This window comes from Thamnophis sirtalis, unplaced genomic scaffold (assembly GCF_051295495.1).
Source record: "Thamnophis sirtalis isolate CommonGarterSnake01/CBP01778 unplaced genomic scaffold, rThaSir2_p1.2 scaffold_4, whole genome shotgun sequence".
In the NCBI taxonomy this organism is placed as follows: domain Eukaryota; kingdom Metazoa; phylum Chordata; class Lepidosauria; order Squamata; family Natricidae; genus Thamnophis; species Thamnophis sirtalis.
The window spans coordinates 97,380,704-97,407,241 of NW_028261384.1; the positions used below are offsets into that span (position 1 = coordinate 97,380,704).

General features: G+C 37.5%; 2 protein-coding genes across 5 annotated transcripts in view; one reads left to right on the forward strand and one right to left on the reverse strand.

Moving 5' to 3' along the window:
* Positions 1 to 12,668, forward strand: part of CRHR1 (corticotropin releasing hormone receptor 1) — an 83,257-nt gene extending 70,589 nt beyond the window's left edge. For both annotated transcript variants that reach the window (XM_087713516.1, XM_014069083.2), the window contains 5 exons: positions 2,136 to 2,208; positions 8,998 to 9,083; positions 10,108 to 10,243; positions 11,105 to 11,146; positions 12,528 to 12,668. In XM_087713516.1, coding sequence (XP_087569642.1) covers positions 2,136 to 2,208; positions 8,998 to 9,083; positions 10,108 to 10,243; positions 11,105 to 11,146; positions 12,528 to 12,668 — 478 coding nt within the window. The remainder of the gene's footprint in view (positions 1 to 2,135; positions 2,209 to 8,997; positions 9,084 to 10,107; positions 10,244 to 11,104; positions 11,147 to 12,527) is intronic.
* Positions 11,533 to 25,652, reverse strand: LOC106551068 (uncharacterized). 3 transcript variants are annotated; one of them, XR_015696428.1, is made up of 5 exons: positions 24,101 to 25,652; positions 23,028 to 23,102; positions 21,686 to 21,931; positions 15,604 to 18,043; positions 11,533 to 12,159 (listed from the first exon to the last, which is right to left on the reverse strand). XR_015696428.1 is itself a non-coding variant. In XM_087713515.1 (4 exons), the coding sequence occupies exons 1-4, from the start codon at positions 24,132 to 24,134 to the stop codon at positions 16,710 to 16,712; spliced, it is 1,686 nt and encodes a 561-aa protein (XP_087569641.1). In that variant the 5' UTR covers positions 24,135 to 25,652; the 3' UTR covers positions 13,803 to 16,709. The 3 variants fall into 3 exon arrangements, 2 of the variants coding, with proteins under 2 accessions (XP_087569641.1, XP_013924556.2); XM_087713515.1 differs by lacking the exon at positions 11,533 to 12,159 and having other exon boundaries at positions 13,803 to 18,043; positions 23,028 to 23,099; XM_014069081.2 differs by lacking the exon at positions 11,533 to 12,159 and having other exon boundaries at positions 13,803 to 18,043.
* Positions 25,653 to 26,538: the final 886 nt, after the last annotated feature.

Genomic DNA, 26,538 nt, shown 5'->3' on the forward strand with positions numbered 1-26,538 from the left:
TAAAAACCTATAAGGATTTAAGCCTGGAGCTTCAATATCCCAATCTAATTCAGCCTTTATTATTAGGGCTTGCACAGTTGGTCAAGTTTCAAGGTGCTGTGAGGTTCTTTGTGACTGTGGCTACACAAAAGTGGAATGATTAATGAAAACTGAACAAATTTTGAAAAAAAAGTATATCATTCAATCACAAACTAGAATTCAGCCAGAAAAATAGTAACAGAGCAGACAGACCAAGTACCTCTAATGAAACTCAAAAGGGAAGACTCCATTCATTTAAACAACATTCTAATTTGACAAGAGCAGATAAGGTGTTTTCCTGGTGCCCTTGGCCCTCCATTCCCAAGGATTTGATAATGGCAGACTTAGCAGCCTCCTGGCAAGCCTATTCCATACTAATTAATCAAGCAGACAAACAGGATTGATTTCAGGCTGCCACCTTTTACCTTAATTGCCAGCCCTGGTTTTCATTTCCATGCTAAGTCCTAACTGAGGTCATGGCTGAAACCAGGTTACAGTCTTGTAATCAGCTGCAAGCTACTTAAAAAGCACTCCTCATTTGGAATGGTATGCAACTTTCTCTGCAAAGGCACAGCAAATGCAAACAGGCACTTTGAAGATATTGGCTAGCAAACTTCATCTGTTGGATGAAACAGATTGATTGATTGCTTGAGAAACTTCAGGAGTAAAGGACCTGATACCTAAGAATGGGAGGCCAAAGGAAAAGGTGAGTTAATATTGCTCCCCCTCCTCCATAATACAGTCCAAAGAAAAAACACAGGCATTGACAGCTAAAAGCATTATAACCCATATTTAATTATGTGATTTGACCTCTACAGGATTTATTGAAAGTTTTGCTTATCAAAATAGGATGGATCCGTTATGTTAACCTTTTCAGTAGGAATAACCTACTGTGTTAACCACAGTGAAAGTAAAATGGGACAGTGTAGAATATTATACATTGAAAAGGGCAATTATATTGCCATAGGTACCAGGGGATACCTCGCTTGGTGCTGCTGGATCCAGGCCAAACAAACATCAGTCTCTTGGTCCTCTATAGCATTCTTAGAAAATAGAAGTGATACAAACATTTTTTGGGATCTTCAAAAGAAATGATGACCTGGGGAATGGAAGGGCTGTTGGAATCTACTTCTCTAGTTTACTTTCTGGTAGATGGTGCTTTTTTGACTGGCTACATCTCATCTACCAGAAGAAAAACCAGAAATTGATCTCTACCTTGATCACATCATCTCAGCATTCCAAATGTCCTTACTGGCTAATGATGTACTATATTCTCAGCAGATATTATTTTTCTTGCTGTGTACTTTAAAACATGTACTTAAAAACAATATAGGATGTTTTCCTGTGATTTCAAAAAGATTTAGTGGGGGAAAAGTTGCCATGCTTGAAAGGTTCAGCAGTTGGAAGTGCTTAGCTTTTAATAAAGTGATGAAAGAAATATTTTATCACACATAAGAATTCTGGACTATTGTAATAATAGTGAATTTACTGGTAAGCCACTGTCTACTGATAAACATAAAATATAAGATAGATTTTTCCCCTTAATATATATTTTACTTGATTTTTTTCAATTTCACCTTGTTTATAAATAACTCAATGTGGTGAATAGATTGAGTTTAATTTTTCTCAATGTTTTATAAAGATTAAATATTTTTTGTTAAAAAATAAAATTATTGATTTTTTTTAAAAAAAAATTCTGGACTATAATGAAATTTTCTCCTAGAGCAAATTACGGCTTTGGAGTAGAGCAAAAAAATATTTTTCTTTTCCTTGCTTCTCTGGAGAGGGGCTAATTGTTGAACATCAAAAGACTCCCAGCATCCAAACAGAGTTTTTTTTTTCTTTTTATAGTATTGGACAGATTGCAAATATTATTATTTCACATAGCTGAAACAAAACATGGATTTGGGTCTTGAACTCTAGCTCTGCTTCATGTATATTTAAAGTCAAGCCCTCAACATTATCTATCTCAATGTTTTTGAAACTTGGCATCTTTAACATGTGTGAATTTCAAATCCCAGAACTGCCTGCTTGAATTCTGAAAATTGGAGTCCCCATATCTTAAAAGTGCCAATTTTGAAAAACACTGATTTATCTGTTTGTGTTTTAACTTGCAGGTGCTGGTTTGGAAAGCGTGCAGGAGTTTACACTGATTACATCTATCAAGGTCCAATGATACTGGTGTTGCTGGTAAGAATGGAAGCCCCCTCCTATGCCACGCCAAGATTTTCCAGGATAACCAAAGGCAAAAGAGAAGAGCATTTTCAATAGAGTAATTATGAATGAAAGAAAGAGGTCTGGCAAGATCAGTTAATTATTAGTAGCAGAAAAATGTGCAAACTAATTTCTCTCTCTTGTTCAGTTCTGAAAAGTTTTAACCCCATTCTGCTCTGCTTCTGGTTGTCCTGAATGTAGTTCTTTACACTTTCAGACTGGAAAAATAATATTTTGACTTGTTTTGCATCAAGGAGTTATTCTCAGGTTGCTTTTCTTCCTTCTTTTTTTACTCTTATGACAGAGAGATCTAATATTAGTGTCAGTAGGTTGGGTGAGAAACAAAGTGAGCACTAAAATTTTCCTTGGAAGCCACTTGTCCACTAAGAATACCAAACTATTTTTTCAGACATGGAAAAAAGGAGAACTGAAGAAGTCCAAGGATTTCTTTCCTTGTGGGTAATCATTTCCACAAGACAAGGCATACAGAAGTAGAGAGATTTCCTCCAAAGCAACATCACATTTTGCTATCTTAAAGTACCAACAAGAGAGTGACCCTTGAATTAGTTTTCTTTTATTCCTTCTTTCTTCCCACTCCTCCTCTTTCCACTCCATTTTTGTCCTGCTGCTGTACTTCCCTGCCAATTTCTCTCACCCTCACACCACTATATCAATTGAACACAGCATACTTCACACACATTCCCGTTCCCAGCAAGCCTTCTAATAATGTTCTTTGATGAGGATAATAGCTCCTGCCTTATTAACCTAACCATATCTCTGTTGCAATCTTAGTCAATGCAGAATCCTGGGGAGAAAGTGGGAAGTGATTGCATTGTTAGAGGCTGATGCCAGGCATACAGATATATTGCAGTTGTTTCTGCTCTCTGTGAAGTGTGGTCATTATTGTTTCTGAGTATTTCTGAGTATTAAATTATACTTGAATTGATAGATGCAAGAGTACACAAGATTCTCAACTAGAAATTACAGCAACCTATCTCCAGAAAGTCTTTCAGTCCAAAGTTGTTTCAATTCCATTCTCCCAAAGCATCTTTCCTCAAATGAAAGCTTTTTAAATAAGGGCCTATAGCTTCCATAATTCCCAATGGTTTGGTGTTCTGTATAAAGCAGAAGGCATGGTTTAAAATATACTAAACTATTCAGAATATATTTCTGGGTACTTTAGGCACTGATATTCTGCTTCCTATGTAACATAAGACAGGACAAGAGATTGAACACTGATTTAATACTTTCTCGTGGGAAGAAGAAAGGGAATAGGGTAGAATTCTGCCTAAGATTTCAATTCTCCAACAGACCGAGTGGCTGTTGTGTTTCTCTCCCAACAATTTGGTCAACGTTCCATCAATCAGGCTGGGGGGTCAAAATTTATACCCCTCAGACAGGGTCCGCAACTTGGGAGTCCTCCTGGACCCACAGCTGACTTTTGACCACCATTTGTCAGCTGTGACCAGGGGGGCATTTGCCCAGGTTCGCCTGGTATGCCAGTTGCAGCCCTACCTGAACCGGGAGGCTCTCACAACAGTCACTCGAGCCCTTGTGATCTCTAGGCTGGAATACTGCAATGTGCTCTACATGGGGCTGCCCTTGAAGAGCATCCGGCGACTTCAGCTAGTCCAGAATGCGGCCGCGCGAGTGATTGTGGGCGCACCGCGGTTCGCCCACATAACACCGATCCTCCGTGAGCTGCGCTGGCTATCTGTTGATCTCTGGGTGCGCTTCAAGGTACTACTCACCATTCATAAAGCCCTTCATGGTAGTGGATCTGACTATTTGAGAGACCGCCTTCTGCCAATTACCTCCCTTCGTCCCATCAGATCGCATAGAGTAGGCCTCCTTCGAATTCCATCCGCCAGTCAGTGCCGACTGGCGACTACGCGGAGGAGAGCCTTCTCGGTTGCAGCTCCGACGCTTTGGAACGATCTCCCCGTGGAGATTCACACCCTCACCACCGTCCAGACCTTCCGCACAGCCCTCAAGATCTGGCTATCCCGTCAGGCCTGGGGATAAGATCCTAATCTCGCCCCGCCCGAATGTCGAATGAATGTTGTGTTTTATTGGTTATTTTCCTTTATTCACATTTCTTTTGTGTCCTGTCTTACACTCCCCTCCTATGAAATGTAAGCTGCCCTGAGTCCCCTTAGGGAAAAGGGCAGCCTATAAATGTCAATAAAATGAAAAAAAATGAAATGAAAAATGAATTCAGCTTTTATACATGGTGCTAACTCAGAATTTAGCAGTAAATATGACTCAGGTATTTTATCCTGCTTCAGTCAGGTCATTCAATGTAATAGAAAGAAGAGACCCAGGAGCTACTTATATAGTATTCTTTAAAATAACATAAATGATAAAGAACCAGTTCTAAAAGAGTGCCAATAATTTTGTATATTGTGTATATTTGCATATTGTATATTCATAGGTGATGCATTGAAGAGCATAAAAGACTCTGCAATGCACTAGACATTCCTATCACTAGGTTTTCCTCAGTTTAGTCTGAAAACATATAGAACTATTTTTTTTTAATGCCTAGCGTTTTTGTAGAGAAAAGTGCTATCTGTTTTGTGGATAGTGATAATACTGTCAGACTACCAGCACAACTCTAAAACACTGCTAATCTTTCTGTCCCTATCCCCACTGTCAGTAGTGAAAGATTTAGACAAATATAAAATTGCATATCAAATGAAATGCCATTGATACTGTAATATGCAACACAGACGGTAATCATATTCATTCTAACAAATGAACTTTTAACAAAAATTAATCCATACTTCATCAAGGAAAGGAAGGAAACAGCTGTTTGAATATAGCAATAGCAATATAGCAATAGCAATAGCAGTAGACTTATATACCGCTTCATAGGCCTTTCAGGCCTCTCTAAGCGGTTTACAGAGAGTCAGCATATTGCCCCCAACAATCTGGGTCCTCATTTTACCCACCTCGGAAGGATGGAAGGCTGAGTCAACCCTGAGCCGGTGAGATTTGAACCGCTGACCTGCTGATCTAGCAGTAGCCTGCAGTGCTGCTCTTAACCACTGCGCCACCTTGGCTCATGAAATAGCGGCTAGATTGTAATCTTTTTCTAATCTTCATAATCCGTTTGATAGTTTTTAGACTTACAACCAGATATGTCATTTGCTCCCTGGAATAAAAGACAATCCTTCCCTGGAATAAAAGACAATCCTTCTACAGAACAAGGTTAGATCAATAATAAGATACAAAGAGCCACTTCTTTAGGGGCAACAGGGTAGCTTAAAGACCCTGACAAAAGACCTCGACAACTGATACATGTGTTGTTGTTCATAAGAAGGCAATAACACAAGCAGGGAACAGGTGCAATTATTAAATTCAACTTGGATTTAACTCTGACCCTATTACAAACAATGTACCATTACTGTCCAAAAGGGTGTGTACATTCAACCTTTGATAAATACCAATTTTCTTATATCCCTCGCTTTCTAAATAAAATAATTTATTCATGGTTCACTTCTTGTACCATTCATTTAATATTCAACACTCTTTATTTAGTCTGCTTGACTTCTTGATCACAGAGTTGTTTATATCACTCATAGGGTAACATATGGATACTCTTTGTAACCCCAGTTGGCACTGGTTATTATAGGCTTTCTGCTCTGAGGAAGCTGGTATTTAGCAAAAAAAATAAACTGCTCATGTTATGGAGAAATAGTGTTTTCTGTGAAATATTTTGGCTTTTTTAAAAATAATATTTTTATTAGGAGGTCTAAGTACAATAATAAAAGATAATAAAAACTAAAAAGACAAAGAAAGATTGAAAAATAAAGGTGGAAAAAAGAAAAAATGGAAAGAAAAGAAAAGAATCTAAGAAAGTGACTTCCCACCAGTGGTGAGATTCAAATAATTTAACAACCGGTTTTCTGCCCTAATGATCAGATGGGTAGGTGTGACTTGGTGGTCATGTGACTGGGTGGGTGTGGCCAACATCACTCACATTGATGGGCTGTTAACTGTTACAATGTAACCAGAGAGGCAGTTTCTGTAAGTATGGCAATAAAGATTAGGTTAGAAACAACACCACAATGTTTCCTTCCTGCCTTCCTTACAGGATTAGCCCTGTAAAGTGGGGAAAAAAACAAAATGAGATTTCTTCTAACAACTGGTTCTTCAAACTGCTTAGAAAATTAACAATCGGTTCTCCCGAAGAGGTGTGAATTGGCTGAATCCCACCATTGCTTCCCACCCTCATCATGACAAATATAAACAATTTCTCAATCCCTTTCTAGTTAACAGATATATAAATCTCTTCACCCCATTCCTTTACTATTAATTATAGGCAAATCCAGTAAGCAATGTCTTTTCTAATCCAGGTATCATCAAGAAGTCAAAACAGATCTCTAAAATAATCACATTAATTAACAAGTATAACATTCTGTCTGTAAGAAAATCAGAATGAACATCTTTTCCAGTCCAGATGCCAACAATTCCAGAAATAATATCCCCAAGTAACAACAAACCCCATTTTAACACTAATCAAATAAGCCAACTTTATAATCCTTATTTTTACATAAAAATCATCTTGCTCTTTAATCCATTTGAATGATCATTATCCCTTGTTTCTAATTTCGTCAAAACTTTAACAAGCCTTTTTGTAAGTTCAAGCAGGAACAAATTATTCCAATTACTCTCTTGGCCTTTTTTATTTTTAATAAAAATATTTGTATTTTTTAATTTTTATAAATCCATTTTTATCATTCCTGTTCATGTTATTCTTCATAATCATGTCAGATAATTGTTTTTCTTCCTCCCACCCCTCTATATCAGCCTCCTCTGGTGTAACAACTTTTTCTGGGAACAAGATGTTCATTAAAAACACAATCGAACTAAAACTGTTGATTCAAAGTCCAGTTGCCCATTCCTCAACAAATTTTCTCAATGCTATTACAAGCTGCTTATCATGTTATATCGCCAATATTGAAAATATTTATGCATTTATTCTTTAAAATTAATTTCAAACTCTTAATATTCAAAATAAAATATTCCAACTTTCTCTGAGCCTTTAATGTATTTAAAACTTTCTAAAGCCCCAAAACTTGCCTTGCTATTTACTGCTTATATTGAATTCTTAAAGCTTAAAAATATAGTTAAAAATTTCTTATATAAGGATTGAAGTCACATGCAATAAACTTTTTGTTCTATGCTCAAGCTGATACTAATAAAAACAGTCAGTTCAGCTTTTGTTGTATTGCATACTCATAAATGCACAACAAAGACGTACAGCAATGATGATGTGCTAAAGACTCAGGCAGGGGGAGGGGGCACTTAAAAGAAAGAAATATATGAATGTTATTGCATAATATTGAATTAATATAGTGCCGATTGGTCTGGGGTCTCCACATCCCATCTCTGTATGGGGGCATTCTATAAAGAGATGGTTAATGTTTTTTTTTTTTTTTAAAAAAAACTTCACTTCCACTCCAGTATATACTGGTTCCTTCCTTAGCTATCTTATCTATTTTGATGTTAATATTTATCATTTTAATATTATATATTGTTTTTATCTAGTTGTGAGCTGCCCAGAATCATTGATGGAAAAAGGGCAAATGTGTAATAAAATAAATGAATAAAAATCAGTATAAGATTAGAAAGTAAATAACAGCTGATACAATAATAGTACTCTCTCTAATGTTAGCACAAATACCAACCCAACAATATAACCATGGAATCAAGCCAATGTTGAATTGAACAGAGGCCTCTAGTTTTCCATTGGTTAATAACAGAATATAAAAATACAAACTGAATTTTCTAATTTTATACCAAAACACTTCGAAGGGAAGAAAAGTACCTTTGATAAATTCATGACAAATAAATCTATCTCCTTCTTGCTTTAAATAGTTGAGAAAATTGCTCCTCCCAGTGGCAGAGAATGAAAGAGATTAAAAATTAAAATTAAAAAAAGAGTAGTTTGTTACTACATTGGAAACTTTAAAACAATGTATAAAATGTATTTTCAAGACATGCCATGCACATTCTCTGAGAGTTGGAAACTAGGCTGCATTTCTTAAATGTATATATAAATATATGATTGTAGCAGGATGGAACCAGGATGAACTGAGCACATGGCAATGCTCAAGTGAGGATCCCTATAGGACATTTATTATACACCATGATAAGACAAATACTCATTGGTTACTATGCAGATTGATATGGAGCCATTACAGCTTGAAGATCTGTGTGTATGTGTATCAGATGTTCAGAAAGTCCATGATTTAAATAAGAATTCAATCAATGAATTCAATAAGAATTCAAATAAGAATTCAATAACTTATTATTTGACTGTTCCTGAACTTTACACCTTGAATCTGAGATATATCTGAGTCCAATAAGTAATGTAATCTGATGAAATGGTTGCACTGTGATAATTACAAAACTTTTCTAAGCTGCTCTGAGTCTTCCCATTTTCAGAACATTTTCTATAAATAACATGCTGCAATTTTGAAAAATTGGGGTGTGGAGATTGTCTTTTTTTTTTTTTAGCATTTTGTACCTGATGGGATTAATCCTAAGTGTCTTGCTGGGAAAAAATGTAAGGATTAGTAAACAATATAAAAATGATATAAAGTACAAGTAAGAACAGGATAATGGTGTTTGAATACTATTCCAACTCTTCTACACTCTATAATGGATTCATTTAGGGGATAACTTTAATTTATGGTATAAAACTCTCCTTGCCCAGTTACTTTAACAGTCTCAAATTGATTTCTGTTTCTGTTCCAGATCAATTTTATTTTTTTATTCAATATTGTCAGAATCCTGATGACCAAGCTTCGGGCTTCAACCACCTCAGAGACCATACAGTACAGGTATTAACCTAGATCGTAAGGAGCAGTGCAAAAATGGGAAATAGATAGAGGGTTATAAGAAGGCCTGTCCTAAAAACAAAACCAAGATTATGACTGAAATATCTGCTTCAAGAGGGAGCATGCAGGAGAGGAAAGTCAGCAGAGTAAATGGGAGGCAACAGTGCATTTGGGAGAAAGCATACCAAACCAACACCCTTACTAATCTACTGCTCTGAGAGGACAGAGAATAATGGCTCACTGCCAGCACTGAAGTAGGATTCAGTACTAGGTCAAATCACGTTTTATTGGGTGGAAGCCAACTTATGTATCTGAGGTGCAGATAAATAACAATCTGACTTGGTCTCTTCATGTGTTATCTTTAGTGAAGCATACAACCAGCGTTTGCATTTCCTGCGTCGGATGAGGAGAGCACTTTCTCCTTATGTCCAGGCCACTTGTTGCAGATGCACAATTGAAAGCATTTTAACAAATTGCACCATTGTTTGATTTGGTGGCAGCAGTGCCTCAGATAGAAGGTCCATACAGAGAGTGGTAAGGACAACTGAAAAGATTATAGGGAGCTTGCTTCCTGTTATTCAGGGAGGCCTATAAGCGCTATGTGCTTAGAGCTCGAAGCATTGTTAGAGCCCCCCCCCCCCAATCCATTTCATGGTCTGTTTCTGTTGCTCCCCTCTGGGAGGTTTTGAAGTATCTATAGTAGGACTACTAGATTCTGTAACATGCCATTCTTCTTGTAAACTCTCAGGATTCTTTTTTTCATCATATATATATTTGAACTAGACTCTGATGTTTCTGTGTCATATATATGTATGTATGTGGATATATGCATAATGATTATCTTTTGAGAGCTGAATGTAACGAAATTTCATTTTAATGTATGCTGATTAGTGTACATTTAAAGTGACAATAAAGATTCTGTGTTATTCTGTGCTGTGTTGTTCTGTTATTCTGCTCTGTTGTCCTGTCCTGTCCTATCCTATTCTTTGTTATAGTATGGATGGTAACATGTATCCTCTTCCTTCAGGAAAGCGGTGAAGGCCACCCTTGTGCTCCTTCCATTATTAGGAATAACCTACATGCTTTTCTTTGTTAACCCTGGAGAAGATGAAATATCCAGGATAGTCTTCATTTACTTCAACTCCCTTTTGGAGTCCTTCCAGGTAGGCAAACCTCACAAAAATCAGAGCTGAAATGAGTTAGAAGGGAGGCTGGAAACATGGCATTAACGTAGATCAGATTTTTCAGTGATATTATATATAAGGTAAACGAATATCATATTAAAGGTGTTTTTTATGTATTTATTTAACATGTTGCTCCTCCACCTTTCCCAGTTGTGTACTTTGGTCTGATAAAAGATAAGCTTCAGGAGCAGTTTTTCACACACTTTCCTCCTGCTTCAAGGAATGGGGAAAGCACATCAACATAATTGAAGGAAAACCACTTGCTAAAAGGTTGACATAGCCAAAAGCTAAAAGTGTTTGAATTTCTATTTAATTTAAATGTAACAACATTTTAAAAATGCAAATAGTGGAAAACTCACCAAGAATTGAATGATATCCTTTATGGCACTAAAATTTCAATTCAGTGAGATTTTCAATGGCGAGAACCAATTTGCAGGTTGTGTTCAAGACACTGGAGGCCTCAGATGTCTATTTTTATTACAAATTCAGTTATTAAACATGGGCACAATGAACCCCATTCCTTGAGTTAACTACAGTCCGTTTTCCTGGGAGAAATGTGTTGTATCTCTAGTCCAAATTGTCTGATAAATGTAAAAAATTCAGAGATTGGCAATGTGCAAGCAAGGAGAATCCAGGAGAAAGCCCGCTACCCTATTAGATAATAGACCGAAGACAAGTCAGGTTGTAGAGCAGATTTTTACATTAGAGACATGAACGCTAGTATGTGTTTGTTGAAAGACATTAATCATTCAATATGTTTCATAGAAAGCCTTGGGGGGGGGGGGGGGAAATCATGGCAATTTGTTTCTCTTCTCTAAATCTTTTTTATTCTCCATCCAGGGCTTTTTTGTCTCTGTTTTCTACTGTTTCCTGAACAGTGAGGTGAGTTAGGGTTGGAAATGAAGGAAAAAAGAGGTTGGTTATTACCTTGCATGCCACTAAGGATATCTTTTTTAAAAAAATAGTCTAAGCTTTCTTTGACACAATTGAGAGCTACTATTTTAGATTCATAAAACTCAGAATATAGCAAAGGAAGTAGGAAGAAATTAATCTTTTGAAGTTTCAAATGTTGGTTTAATTTTTGAAATTTAAATTCAATTGTCTTTTAGTATTTAAATGTTCTTTTTGTGGAAACCTTTGAAGATAATGATCTCTAAGGACATTCTGGTTGGCATAAATATGATAAATTTAACACCATTATTAAATTAAGGCATATCTTTAATACTTTTTAGACAATTGCAAGGTGAAGATATAAATGAAAACTTTTTTAAAAAATTGAAAACAATTTTAAGATGAGAAGAGTTCCTTGAGTTTTTTCTTCTCCAAATATTTTATTTCCAGCTTTTAAGATTGATATAATGTCTAGAATAGTCCTTTTCAATCTTGTATTATATGGGAATTCTCAACCAGAATGGTAAATTAGCATGCAAAATTGGCCTAAAGAAAATCAAAATAAGATAAACTGCACACTGATAGTTTTATGTCTGAACAAGGAACACTTATTCCTGAAGAATATCTGTGTCAAACTTAAAGGGCAAGAACTTTTTCTTCCTTCTGTATCTTGCCTCCCTACAGCTTAGTTATCAAGAAATCAATTTCAGCCATTGTTTGTGATACAGCAAATCTTTTATTTTATTTTTTCAAATTGGATCCTACTTCTATCATCATTTTTAATCAGCTGGAAAATATGCTATGATATCTATTTTATCTCAAAGGACCCACTTGTTGTATAACCAACTTTAGGTGAATTAATGAGTAAACTTACCATTGCTGCAGAGAATCCTCAGGAATGTGATTTCTGGGACTGAAATTTTCTCTGGAAGATTGTTTTTTCTTTCAGAATCGTCAGCCAACATTAATTAAACAAAATTTCTTTAGTTATTTGCATAAGTATCCTGAGAAAATAAGAATTTTTCACATGTGGACACTTCATACATTTCTTTTTGATAAAGACACTCATTACAGATTATACTGTGGTTTTGCGCTTCTGAATGATAAGGATTCACAATACACCTTTTACTATTTTTGTACAGATTGTGATCTAAAAACCCTGGCCTTTGGGGTTTTTACTGTAAAATAAATTTCATCATCTTTAATCAATGTGACCATATTTTGGGTTGAAATGCTTCCAAAACTCACGAGACCACCCAAGGCTGCTACAATAAATCTAGAATGGCCTTACATCTTCATTCAATCTGGATTTCCTTTCAAAGGAGAAATTGGGAAGTAATAATGTTTATTTTTTTTTGTTATTATTTTTTAGGTCCGTTCTGCAGTACGAAAGAGATGGCACCGATGGCAGGACAAACACTCCATCCGTGCCCGAGTAGCAAGGGCCATGTCCATTCCTACATCCCCAACTCGTGTCAGTTTCCACAGCATCAAGCAATCAACTGCTCTCTGAGAATCAAAGTTTAGGGAGAAAAAATTTACTGCCTTTCCTAAGTCACAGTTTAGGAAAGGCCAAGATATTTTGTCCGCATTTTGCAGACATTTTATGGTAGACACTGTTTGCATTGGAAGGGAATCTTTGTGAGATTGGAACTGCAAGTCTTTGCAAACCAAGTGGTTTTGAAACAAGAGGAACTCCAAGGCCTACAACCACAACGTTCCATTCTCCCCCCCCCCCCCCAAAAAAAATGTTATGGCCTATTTTATTTTCCAACACACCTGAAGATTTTTTGCTCTATTTGTTTACTAGTTTGGAAGATGTTTATCACAAGTGCTGCAGAAAGAAAGTTAGCAGATTATCCCCAGTTGGAATTGGTGAGCAATAAGCAAAACCAAATGCATCAAGATTAAACCTGGAATATTGTCTCACATGGTGCACATAAAAGGCTTTTTTTAAAAGGACTTATGAGTTCATTAAGATAATGTACACTACAAGGCAAAGGCACAAATCTCACATTCAGGACCATGCATCTTGATTCTGTGGAATAAATAGAACTGCCGGACACTGCCGTTATGTAAACTCCCTTAGTAAATATCCTTAGGACTTCTATTTGACTCCTATATGAAGATTTAGGTGGTAAGAGAAAGTAGAGCTGTTCCCATGTTCTTCCTCATCTAAATCTGCTGCAGGTGATGCCAAAGATCTGAAGCCTGGTGGACACTCATTCAAGATGATGACTAACCTATTTGTTCCATGATCCAGATAATATTACCTGATTTTCACCATAGACAGCCTATTTGAGCCCCAAAATGGAGTGGGACAATAATGCATTCCTTTTGGTATCTCTTAATAAAGAACAGTACTATCCTTTATCCTAGCTTGCAATTTTATTGTGTGTATGTGTGTGTGTGTGTGCATGTGTGTGTGTGGGTGTAATCAAAAGAAAATACTATCTTTGCTATGATTAGAAATTTATAGGAGAATTTTAATTGTAAATACAGGAATACAGCTTTCTGCAGAATTTGGGTTAACATTCAGAAGTCTTCACTTGAATGTTTTATTTTCTGTGTCTTGAGCCACAATTCCCATAAAAATAGCTCCTGCATCATCGGCATTTTTGTTGGAGTGTGTGTGTGTGCGTGCATGTATGTATGTATGTATTTATGTATGTATGTATGTTTCTAGACAACCCATGCCCCTTTGGGTCATCATTTCAGAGATATTTCTTTACCTAAACAAGGGTAGGCAAAAAAAGAAGCGGGAATAGGAACAACTTCTGACTTCCTACTGACTTCTGCATTGAGTTTCCTTGTGGAAATCTGGCAGGGATCATCAGAAAATGCCAAAATATCCTTTTTCAACATTCCATGACAATCGCAATAACCCAGCAGTACTCAATCAAGCACAACTTCCCCAAATTTAATTCCCACAGAAGTGATGGATCTCATACTTTGGACACATTCTGTAAATTAACCCATTTGAGATATCTGGGCTCAAAAAATTGCTCTATGATGCTTTGATCAGTTAAAAGTCATAAGAAAGAGTTTTAGTAATATAGAAATTTTGTAGAGGAGCCAATTCTTGTTCCATAATATCTAGTTCTTAAAATTAAAATAGACAAGTATAAATTTTTATTTACTAAGGCAAAGATTATTAAGCCAACAATTTTTGTGATATGCCTAATGCAAAAAGAGAGAAAGGGAAAAGGCTCAGATGACGGAGGTCCAAGCCAATGTCTACTTAATCACCGGTAGTGTAGAGATCAAAAGGTATGTAAATCTGGAACATTTAAATTGTTTATCAGAGCTCTTCAAGTACTGCCCGGCTGAATATAAAAGCCGTTTTAGTAATATGTCTGATTCAACAGCCTTGCAACAGGTAAAACCTATCAAACGTGTTCTAACATGTTTCAAAAAATATCCAGGAAAGGTAATATCCATTGACAGTGTGACCCACTAGGAGTGATTAAAAAATTACAGACCCAAAGAGTTATTAACAATTCCCTCCTCTCTATTTCTCTATCAATATCCAAATGCTATTCTTTCCCCAAGACTTTGTAATGCCCAGCTACCTAATCAGCAACCATTTTCTGGTCATTCTTAATAAACTGAATAAAGTAGCAATCAATCACTCATCTTTTAAAAAGGTTTGTCAAAATAGCTATTGCTAAATCAGATTAGTCTAAAGAGTCTAGAGTCAGTCTTAAGTCTGTCTATGTTTGAAGATGGATGCTAGCATGAGTCTGAAAGCTTCAAAGAATAATCTCTGCTCCCAGTGACCAACCCAAATTCAATCTTGCATCATAATCCTGGGACATGTATATTTGCCATTTGTAAATCAGATTAGCCCACTACTGAGGCAATGGAATCCAATTCCAGCACTCATCCAAGCTAGTCTGCCTAACCTGTTGACTGTTTCTTGCAACATGCAACATGGTGAGGTCATGCCAACGTATTTCCCCATGCATGCTTTCAAACAACATGCAGGCCTGGAAAAGAACAGATCTGCACTGGGTAAGATGTAATGCGCACTAGGATAAAAAACTGCATATGCAAAATTTTTATGTTTCATATCTTCATGAGTTTCCTGGTGTTCAGAGTTATTGAATGGAGAAGGCTCCAAACCATTTTGAGCCTATGACCTCAACCCAAAATACTTGTTATAATATGAAAGATGCAAAATAGCTTCTGTGGAAGTGTGTTGCAAAATATTCTATTTTGTTCATATATGTGTACGTTCTGGAATTCAACTATGTGGTTTAAAAGAAAATACATGGTTAAAAAAAATAATATAGATTCTACTGCATTAGTCTTAAATCAGATATTAATTGCTTCTGCAACCTAGAGGCCACGGCCAACTTTATGATGGAAAACAAAATGCCAGCCCTACATATATTAAGAATATACAAGCTGGAACTATAACATTGGCCTGGTAAATAATAATATACCTGGGAGTTGCCTGTCACAGTAGTGTGTACCAAAATATTGTTGTCCTTACACAGCAGCAACTTTACCATTCTCTTCAAAGCTGGCTGAATCACCAGTAGATGTAGCAAGCAGACTCTCTCCATTCTAAAATGCTCCAGTCCAGAATTCTCAACAACAGACAGTTCCAACTTTGCTCTCTCAGGAGCAGATGGTGAAAGAGCACCAATAACATTTTTGAAGGCATGGCTCATCTTTTTCCAAATTCCACAAATAGCTGTGAGGCCCAAATCACAACACCACTCTGTTTCCTGATTCTTAACTGCTGTTCTCTCATGAGAGTTCTGGATCATCCAATGCTTGGACCTGATCATCCTTTGGAGCTGTAGAAGCATAGACCACCTTGACATAAAATGCATCCAACTCAATCAGTTATAGACTGACTGTTACAATATGTCTATTCTAATATAAACTGTAGATTCAACAAGAAGTATGTCATTTTTTGTCTACAGGTAATGAGTTCAAAGTCCTTCAGAGAAGCCTATTTGGATTTCTTTCCCATCAAAAGAAACAACAAATCTGCTCAAAATGAGATTTGTGGCCAGGGGTAATGTTGGGAACTGTTTAAATTTTCAAAAATAGGGAAGACAAGGAGAATCATGTAATGGACCATTTCAAGAGAAAAAAGAACTACATCTGTGAATCTGTAATAAATGCCTGTTATGACTATGGTTTGCAAGACATAATTACTTGCATCAATGAACTGCAGTTAACTTTGGACAGTAAAATTATTGTGTCTTTCCTCTTCAGACTTGTCAAACTTGACACCCTAATGGTATTACCAAGATAAATCAACAAGTAAGGGAATGTAGCAGATGATCATGAATAATTTCACTGGCTCCGTACCCTATAATATAAGGGCAAACACAGAAGTTCTAAGGAGGTCCAAGCAGAAAAAACTGCCAAGCCTCCAAACAGACAAGGATAAGGGGCTAATACGATTCTGTTTCTATGGGCTAATCTGAACTCAAGATTGTTCCCAGCAAAAATTCTATGAGCAGAAGGGAAGACATCCTAAAGAGAGCACAGGCAACTGTATTGGCTTAAGCATATGATTTAAGGACATCAGTCACGCAAGATTCATGCTGTTGATGTTGACGAAGGACATAGCATCTGGTGAGGGAGCAATGAAAAGATGAGCATTCTGGTGCCGAGATGCAGTAGCTGTGGCAGGCATTCCCCCATGGGTTCGCTGGTGGCGTTTAAGATGAGCCCGGCGAGCAAAGCGCTTTCCACAAGCTGTGCATGGATAGGGACGCTCCCCAGTGTGAGCACGCTGGTGGATAAGGAGTTCTGAGCGCTGCAGGAAGCGTTTAGAGCAGACAGAACATGCATGAGGGCGCTCTCCCCGATGCATGCGTCTGTGTTTGCTGAGATTTGAACTGACACTAAAGCGCCGTCCGCACTCTGTGCAAGCATAGGGTTGCTCACCAGAATGTGAGCGGATGTGAATAGTGAGGTCAGAGCGTTGCAGGAAACGTTTCCCACACTCTATACATCCATAGGGACGCTCCCCTGAGTGCAGTCGCCTATGTTTGCTGAGCGCTGAGCGCTGTGTAAACCGCCTCCCACACTCCCCACAGGAATAAGGTCGGTCAGGTTCTGGAGGTGGAGTTGGGGGTGGAGGTGGTGTTGCAAGGCCTCCACCACATTCCACACAGCGGCGTGATCGCCTATGGCGCTCTAAGTGACAACCCCAGCGGAAACGGCGCCCACAGTCTCTGCACTGGTGTGGTTTTTCTGCTGCATGACGCTGCTGATGCCGTTCCAAGTTTGCTAGGATTCTGAATCGTTTGCCACATTCCTCACAGGCATGAGGTTTTTGAGACTGGGCAGAAGCTGGGTTACCTGGCAGAGCCTGGGTATTCAGTGGCCCTACAGAATTCAGAGTCAAGGCAGAAGAAAATTCAGAGGCAGAATTCAAGAAAGGAATCAATGCAGAATTATGAGGGGAGTTAGGTCTTAATGGTGGGATCACAACAGTTCTCCTGCATAATCCACAGTGATGGGGCTTCTCCCCTGCAGGTAAACGCTGACGCCTTTGTGTGTAATGGGGCTTCTGCCATCCTAAGAACTGGGGTCTTTCAACGAAAGATGGGCAGATTCTCCCAGCTTCCTGGGAGTCATGGCTCATGTTTGAAAATGGACTGCGGTTAACATTCTCTCTAGGTTCCGCTCCCCATCTTGTTCCTAGAGGATTTTGCTGGGCAGGATTATTCTTATACCCTCTCATGTCACCACGAATCATCTTGGGTTGCTTTGGTCCTGCCAGCCCTGGACATTTGATGGAACCTTGCACTTCATTCCCAAATGGTTTTCTGGATAGCACAGCTGGTCCTTCCACTGTTCCAGTCTGAAGATCCCTTGAAGTCTCCAAGTTACTTTGTTCCGCTGTTTCACCACCTGTTGAAACAGAAATGTAGTTATAGTTCAGCCTCCTGGAGAATAAACATGGGTGGAAACATTTGACCTCCAAGATACTGGTAGAAAATCAGTTCTCATTAACACAATCAATGGCCATTCTGGCTGTGATAGACTGGAGGAGAGGTTCAGCAATGTTTGGAGCATCATAGTTCCCCATCTATGAGGTTCCCTCCTCTACATGTTTACGAGAATACCCCTAGTTATTTTGGTGTATTAGATTACAAAAGATTCAGATTCAATCCCTCAGATTTCAATTAAAATAACTCAAGCAGTAAATACCTTCAGTTCAGAGCCCAGAAATTGTCAAACATTAATGAGTCTACAATTGGTCTATCTGATGAAGATTTTTAAGTTAAAAATTAGGTTTCTTAATCAGTTTTAGCTCAGAAGTCTGAATTCCTCACCATCCCAACCAAATCCACAGAGTATTGCTAAATAAGTTGTATTTTCATAATACTATATGTGATTTTTCCATCATTCTTCTTCACCATACCACAGAAACAGGCAATTGTAAAGTTTATTATTATTCTATTACTATTATTATTAAGATTTTGCTTTATGTAAAAAGTAAATTCTGCTTTCATATATGGCAGTCCGTAACTGGCAAGGATTCAGTAAATCTAAATATATCCATCATTTTATATTACATAAAGAAAGGGATTGAGGAATCAGGGAACAGAAGGCAGGCTAAAGGAAGGAATGTCTGAAGAAAGGATAAAAAGAATGCAGTACATACATCAGCAGTGAACTTTTTTCCTGTTTTACTATTAATAGGAAGAAAGGATAGTTGGGGCTAGGGGTAAGAAGCTTCAAACCATGGAAGCCAAGATGATTCCTTAATATGGAGAAATAGGTCCAAATCATAGATAGTTTTGTGTATGTTTGGAATATATATAAAATATTTATATAAATATATTTAGAATACACACACACACACCTTTCGTAAGGTAAGATTTGCCTCCACCCTCCTATCTTTCCTCTGCTTGTTGGCCTGTAGTCCAAATGGGGAAGTTATATGCTGGAGATGGCTGCTGGATTGATGGCAGATTCCTTCTCCTTCCTTCCCCCTGTTCTCTACTCTCCACCCATCCATCCTTTGCTATCATATTGATATATTCTCGTTGTGTTCTTTTTCATTGTTTATTTTATTGTTCTATTGTTGTACTTTTGTTTTGTTTATACTCTTTTCATTTCTCCTTTTTTATTGTTGTAAGCTGCCTAAATTAAATAATAAACAAACAAATAAATGAACAAATAAATAAATATGAATAAATACTTTAAAGTGTTAGATATGGACTTGGAGGTTCTATCACTGCTTGACCATACAGTTAACTGACTGATTTGATATTAGCTGTTTCTCTCAGATCAGCCTATTTCACAAGAATTTATCAGATCAGCCTATTCCATAGGAATTTATTGATTCACTTATTTATAACGTGCTTTTATTATTTAAAAAAATCTAAGTGGTTTACAAAAACAAAATAAAATAACTTATACAACATATAACTCACTGAAAAACAAAATCACTAAAAAAATCATTAATGTCATAACTATAGGTAGTTCCTGACTTATAACCATACATATTAGTGCCTGTTCGAAGTTACGGCACTGAAAAATATACTTATGACCAATCCTCAAAGTTATGACTATCACTCATCTCCACGGGCCCATGATCAAAATTTGTGTGCTTCACATCTGGCATATATGTTTATTTTTGCAATGAATTATTTTTATTCAAAACATTAAAATACAAACTCCCAAAAAGTAAATAAAATAAAGAGTACACAAAAAAGAGTGCATAAAATAAAATAAAAAAAGACTTACATAAATCCCCCCCCCCCGCCATTTAATTCTGATAAGATAACTTCAATTTACAAATTTCTAGAACAATATTTACCCAACCCAGTTAGCCTGACATCTATCTACTCTATGGAAACATAGTTAACAGGTAAAACCAGGAGAGGGAGAGGGAGAGAGAGGGAGAGAGGGGGCAGGGAGAGGGGGGAGGGAGAGAGGGAAACAGAAGTCCCTCACAGCCCCCCCCCCCAAAGCAGCCACATCACTAACCTGCTTTCCACCCCCAGGAGCATAACAAATCAAAGTTTCTTTTGTGTGTATTGTTTAATAGACTACTATATTGGCCATGCCCACCCAGTCACATGACCACTTAGCCATGCCCACCCAGTCACATGACCTCTTAGCCATGCTCATCCAGCTGGCCTGGCCCCCCCAACAGTCTGAGGGACTATGAATTGGCCCTGTTTAAAAAGCTTGAGGACCCCTGGGTAAAACCAACAACTAAATTAAACTTCAAAAATCTCTGTTAACAGTCTATTTATTGTATTTCACATGCAGAAAGTCCACAACAGCTTCTGATCTACCATAAGTCACCAGGGCCATTGTCTCTGGTCCATCCAAGATCCAATATCCTGGATTGATTCTTAAGAATGAGGCTTTTCCTTAAGCTATTAATTGGGATCTTTCTTAACAATTGGATTTTATTCCCCAAAATCATAAGTTCCTGCTGTGTATATCACCACAGCATTTGTTGTAAAAAAGGTCTCCTGTAAATTACATAATGTCTCTTAATATTTGTTTTCCAATTGGGTATGATAAATCCATTTCCCAATCTTCCTCAAACTTCTTGAAAAAGTTGAGTTCATAACTGGTCAATTCTACCAACTCTGAGTCTTTAAAATCCAAATCTTTCTTAGAATTCATTTACCAAATCTGTGAAGTGTGCTGCCAAAAGAGCCAGTTTTGGCAGCAAAACCAGCCATTTGTACGCAGGGAAAGAGTGTCCTGCTGAGTCAGGATGCCATCTTGGGAAGACTCTGCAACCAACACATCCTGAAGTCATGTGGTCATATGTACAACCTTTCCAGTTGGCTTTCAACAAGCAAAGTCAATGGGAAAAGATGGGTTCACTTGATGACCATGTCATTCACTTAACAACTGCAGTGATTCACTTAAAAACCACAGCAAAAAAAGCTGTAAAATGAGGTCCAACTCACTTAATCATTCTCAGTAGTTAATGCCACAATTTTGTCAAACTCCTTGAATTAAAGCTGAAAGTTTTCACTTTGCTCACATCTTGAGTGTTTCATTTCAATTTCAATCTGGTTGTGTTCAGAGGCCAAATGCCAAAAAAACCAAGAAAGAAAATCCAAAAAACCCACACACTATCATTGCCCCAATCTATGTGAGCTTGACTATACATCCTAAGAGTGTGGATACAGGAGTAGGCAGGGGCATCTCTCTCTCCTTGTGCTCCCTCAATCAATGTCATTTTTGCTGCTGTAGAGATTCAATTAGAGGAGATCTTCTCAGAGAAAACAAAAATGTAAATGACATAAACAACAGTGATTTTAGAATGTAAAATGTAATATTGTTTTTAAACTTTTAATACTTAAGACAGGATAGGCAATATTTTTATCCAAGAGTTAGATTAATAAGTTGGATAGATATACATATGTTCTCAAAGGGCTGCAAGAAGCATGGCTGTGATTTCACTAATATTGCCAATTTAAATGAGGGAAAATCAGATCCAATTTGCTGGGGATTTTTTCTCTCTCTTTAAAGCCACACTTAAAGTCTTGCGTGCTCCAACAAAATACCTACCTCCATGTCGAGGGCTCCTGCTCATTCTTTTCCGCCGCCTGACTCTTCTCTGCTGCTCCTGCTCCTGCTCCTTCACCAACTCCTTGAGCATCTTCTCCACTTGAGCCTTCCCTATAGTTTGCAGAATTACCCCAAGTTGCCTACGAATGTCTGGAAGGATCCCTTCCCCACTTGACCCATCTGTAGTTGCTTCTGCCTCGCCCTGCAAAGGAGCCAGCTGCCCTTGCTCAGGTTCTATTTCTAAGCCTATGAAGAGAAAGGAAAAACAATACAATATTTCTACAGAAATCCTGCAGCAAAGAGAATACAACAGAAAACATAAAAACAAACAAGCAGAAAGGAGGGGGGGAAAGAGATGGGTGTGTTACTTTGATCTAATCTGCATTTTTTCCAGCTTCCAGAAAATAAGGATAAAAAGTTGATATTGTAGAATATATCTTTATTAAGTAGAGCAAGATTCAGATCAGTTACCTGATTTCACATTAGCCACTCCAGCAAGGATGTTACTTAAAAAAAAAAATCTGTAAAGGTCTGGAAAAGTCGTATAAGAGATCAGAATCATCTTGGTTCGTGGAAACATGAAGTTCTATTTACCCAAACCTTTTGTGACTGATTGTTCTAAAGCTCAAAATATGCTATCTTCTCAGTTTGGATAACCTATTGTTGAGCAAAGTTCTTTTTGTTCTCAATTTGATTACAGTACTTATAATTGACTGCCACTCCCATTAGATTTACTAGTGTAGCCAATGATCCAGATCACAATCCTTTACAAATGGAGAATATCAGTGACCCTCGGTCTATAATCTATCCTTAACCTTTCATTGATGGAATCCATATATCAACACCCTGGAACATTTTTAAAAGGAATTTTACATGTAATATAAAATTAATGCAAATATTTATTTCAGTCATGAACCTATTTATATTAATAGTACTTAGACATATATACTGCTACATATTGCTTTATAGCACTTTATGAATGGTTTACAAATGTCAGCATATTGCCCCCAACAATCTGGGTCCTCATTTTACTGATTTTGGAAGGATGGAAAACTAAGCCAACTTTGAATTGGTCAGGATCGAACTTCAGGCTGTGGGCAGAGTTAGTCTGCAATGCTACATTCTAACCACTATGCCACCATGGCTCTTAATGATTATTTAATTACTTCCCTCTCTACCACATTAACTTATATAATGTTGCAGTAACTTCTGGAAGGACTCCATGCAAGGCTTTTGATTGTTTTATATGGACTTGTGGTCACAATCCTCACAATTTGGAGATGGAGAACTCTTTAGGATCCACTCAGCAAAAATCACCCGTGGCTTTTCTTAAAGGTCTTACCAGGGGCCAAACCTTGGCGTCCTCGAATCTCTGTAAAGGCAGTTATCCGAGGCCAGCTTATGGCAAGTTCTTCTGCTAAAAAAAAAAATGCAGAAGAAAACACATTTACTGAGCTGGCTTAATATTGTATTCTGAGAACATCTGAAGGGCACTGGCAGTTTATGTAGATTTTCTCAGTAAGAACAATTAGCATTTAATTGATAAGCTTTTAGATTCTCTGAAAGTTAGTGCTGGAAATGCAACTCTGTGCTTTGTACCTATTATCTTTTTTGCCCTTCATTAATCATCCTCCCCCATGTAACAAGCAACTGTTGGGAAATCTGGGGAATATCTTCAAAGACAGAGGTGAACAGTCTGGTTCCTTCTATAAGCACTGGGGCTACAATTCCTGTTAGTTGCCAGCCAGTGGATAACCAGGAAGGATGATCTAGTCCAAATACTCAAAGGCAACCTCAAGGCATCTATGCACCTTGAGTATCATATCCATAAGGAGTAACCCACAAGGATACTGGTCTGTGTTAACCACACAAGATGACACACGTAGGATTCTTTCTTATGCAGAAGGTGATTCCTTACAAGCAGCACATTTTGAACTCTCCATTCAAGTGCTTTATTTTATTTTAGTAGCCTTTAAGTTTGATTGTTCAAGAATAATAATTCTTCTGTCTTAGTACAATCCTGCCTCAATTACATTGAGAAATGCTAGAATTTAAAGAATATGCTATTGCACCAAAATTTTCAGTCACATGCCACAATTTGGTACCATCACACAATTTTTTTACTTGCCTGTCTTTAAAATCTTTTAAATTGTTCTTACAAGGCATAGCACCCATTAGTCTGATTGCTATGTGGCTCCACAGACAAATCAATGCTCATTTTCAAGATTTAACTACTTATGAACTTTTCAAGCTTTAACTACTTACTCTGAAACTTTCCATGAGTAGATCTTATTTGGCTTCAATTTTACTTATAACTGAAATGATATTAATACTTTCCCAATTTGTTATAAGAACACGCAGCTGAGGGTGAAGTTCTAGTGTAGCATTGAAATTTGAAGAAATCGGATCTCTTACCCAATGAGATAACAGTTTCATAGCTCTCCTGCATGTTGGTCCACAGAAGAATTTCCTTTCTAAAGTTCTGGAAGATTTTTTTCCTTTGTCTCTCACAAGAAGCTGCAGAGAGTGCTTAAATCAAATAAAAAGTAATTGAAGAATCTGTTTGTCACAGAAATCACTGAGTGTCACTTCAGTGATCTTGGCAATCAGATGTATAATAGTAATTTAGATTACTACCAGAAGTCTAGATCAAGAATAGCTTTTCAGAATGAGATGGGCCACATATAAATAGAAGATGGATGGATGGGTGGATGGACAGATGGATAGAGACAGACAGGCAGACTTACATGGGAAGCATAGAAAGCAAAAAGCAGGACACTAAGAGAAAATACTGCTTGAGGGTTTTGCATAAAATTGAAGATTATATTCTCCCATAAGGTAGTTCTATGCCCCTTTTAAATTGAAAGGATGAACTATGTGAGAGCGAACAGATGCACACCCACGCTCTAGATATGCAGGCCCACATAGCATATATTCTACTGATGCTGTTTTCACATGTTTCATAAATAAGGATTTCCTCCCAATCATATTAGGCTTAAAACAGCCATCTTGATTCTGTTGAACTTCATATATACTGGAATATACAAACCCAGGTTCTTAGTCAGTGGATTAATTGGAGTTGTGCTCTGAATACATTTTGGGGACAGTAACTTGGGAAGATTTTTTTTTCTGTCCTCTGAGAACTGTGGACCCTGTTCTTAGAAAAGAAAAAAGGAGCAATATCATAAGGTTGAATGTAAACTATAGAAAATAAGTTTACTGCCCTAAACATGAATATAGCAGCAAAATATGTTTACTTTTAGAATAAATGCTTTCAAAAATACATTTTAATGCAAACTTATAAATTATAAATATCCCAGATCTGGGGCAGTCCTTAAATCCTCTGTTCTAAAAATTATCTTTAGACATAAATTATTTATGTCTAATGATATTTGTATCATTTATCACATCTAAACGGCTAAATTTTAATTTTTTGTCAGAGAAAAACAATACTGTAGGCATTTATTTAAAAAAAATAAAGAGACTGCATGCTGTGAAAATTCCAGTGGAACAACTGAATTAGTCTCTTGTAGTAAAGGCAATTATCTGATAAAGCTCTCATAGATTAAAATTTGCTTTTTCAAATATACAGAGTTTACTTTAAGGACTTATACTAAACAACTCCCCAAAGCGAAGTTTTAAGGACCAATATTAAACATCTCCCAAAAGCGAAGCTTCCAGATATATTACACATCCCATGGAAACAAACTGTTCCACAATATGGGGTAATATATGTATACTAATGAATAGGCGTATCACAGGTGGCACCAAGAACTCTGAAGTTATTGATTTAGAAGATTTGTATAGCTGCCCATCTTTACTTAAGATAATCCTGGGTAGAACACAATGTTTTGGCACAAGAAGATCTAAATTATATATTAGATTAAATTCTAATTAAATATAATTTATTATATTATATATTATATTATATTTAATATATTTAAATATATTTATTCTCTCTCTCTCACACACACACACACAAACATATCTTTGAAGATGAGCTCAAGGGAACGGAAAAGATTGCAAAAGGCGATTGACGCTGGACCCTCCTCATCCCCTTCCTCCATCAAAGTAACCCATCCTCATGTGGCACTACAGTATTGTCCCTTCCTCTGGGCATCCCCAGCCCAAGATCTGCGTGCAGATCTGAACGTCCAGGCAAGAAAACGGGACATCAATCCCAGGCCAAAGTCTATCTATATCCCGCATAGCCTCCATTGTTTCCTCCATGTGCATCGGATCTAACGCTGCGAAGGGGAGGCAGTCCGGCTAGGGGCCGAAGAGCCCCGATTCTTGTATGCTTCCCTCTCACCCCTTACGTTGTTTCACAAGGTTTACCTGCAGTCAGGCACAGACTACAGCGTCTGGCGCCTGCACGGGAATGGTGATGGACGGTTAGAAAGCCCCCCCACCCATCTCCCTTGCGGGGAGTTAGGATAAAAGAGAGGGGACTTAGGCAAATCAGCTGCAAGATCCAGGAAGCTCAGTTCCACATCCTGGCTGGAGAAAAGAAGGAAAGAGAAAAAAGAGAGAAGTCCTTCTTTTCCCGCGGTCGGCCTCAAAGCAGGGCCCTCTTGTGGTTGATGTATCTCTTTCTTCTCTAAGCCTCGCTCCCCTTCTGTGCTTCTGAAAACTAAAAAGGGATACGATATCCCTGATGCTGTATACTACAAATACTAAGAGCCACAGCCAGCTGGACACATGGTAAAGAATGCTGGGAATGGTAGTTCTACAACCTCTGTGAAGGCATATATCCCCCCCCCCCCGGAGTATATATGCGACTTCACTTTTTTCCAGATAGTGTAATTGGGAGAAAAAAAGCTAATGGGATTAGAAACGATATAGACAAGTGT

Bases quoted from the DNA above. Each gene is read 5' to 3' on its own strand.
- LOC106551068 (XM_014069081.2), bottom strand. From the start codon at position 24,134: ATGCAGGAGAGCTATGAAACTGTTATCTCATTGG. The intron at 23,103-24,100 runs GTAAGAGATCCG...TTTTTTTTTTAG, and splicing joins TGAAACTGTTATCTCATTGG to CAGAAGAACTTGCCATAAGC. The intron at 18,044-21,685 runs GTAGGTATTTTG...CTGTTTCAACAG, and splicing joins CAGGAGCCCTCGACATGGAG to GTGGTGAAACAGCGGAACAA.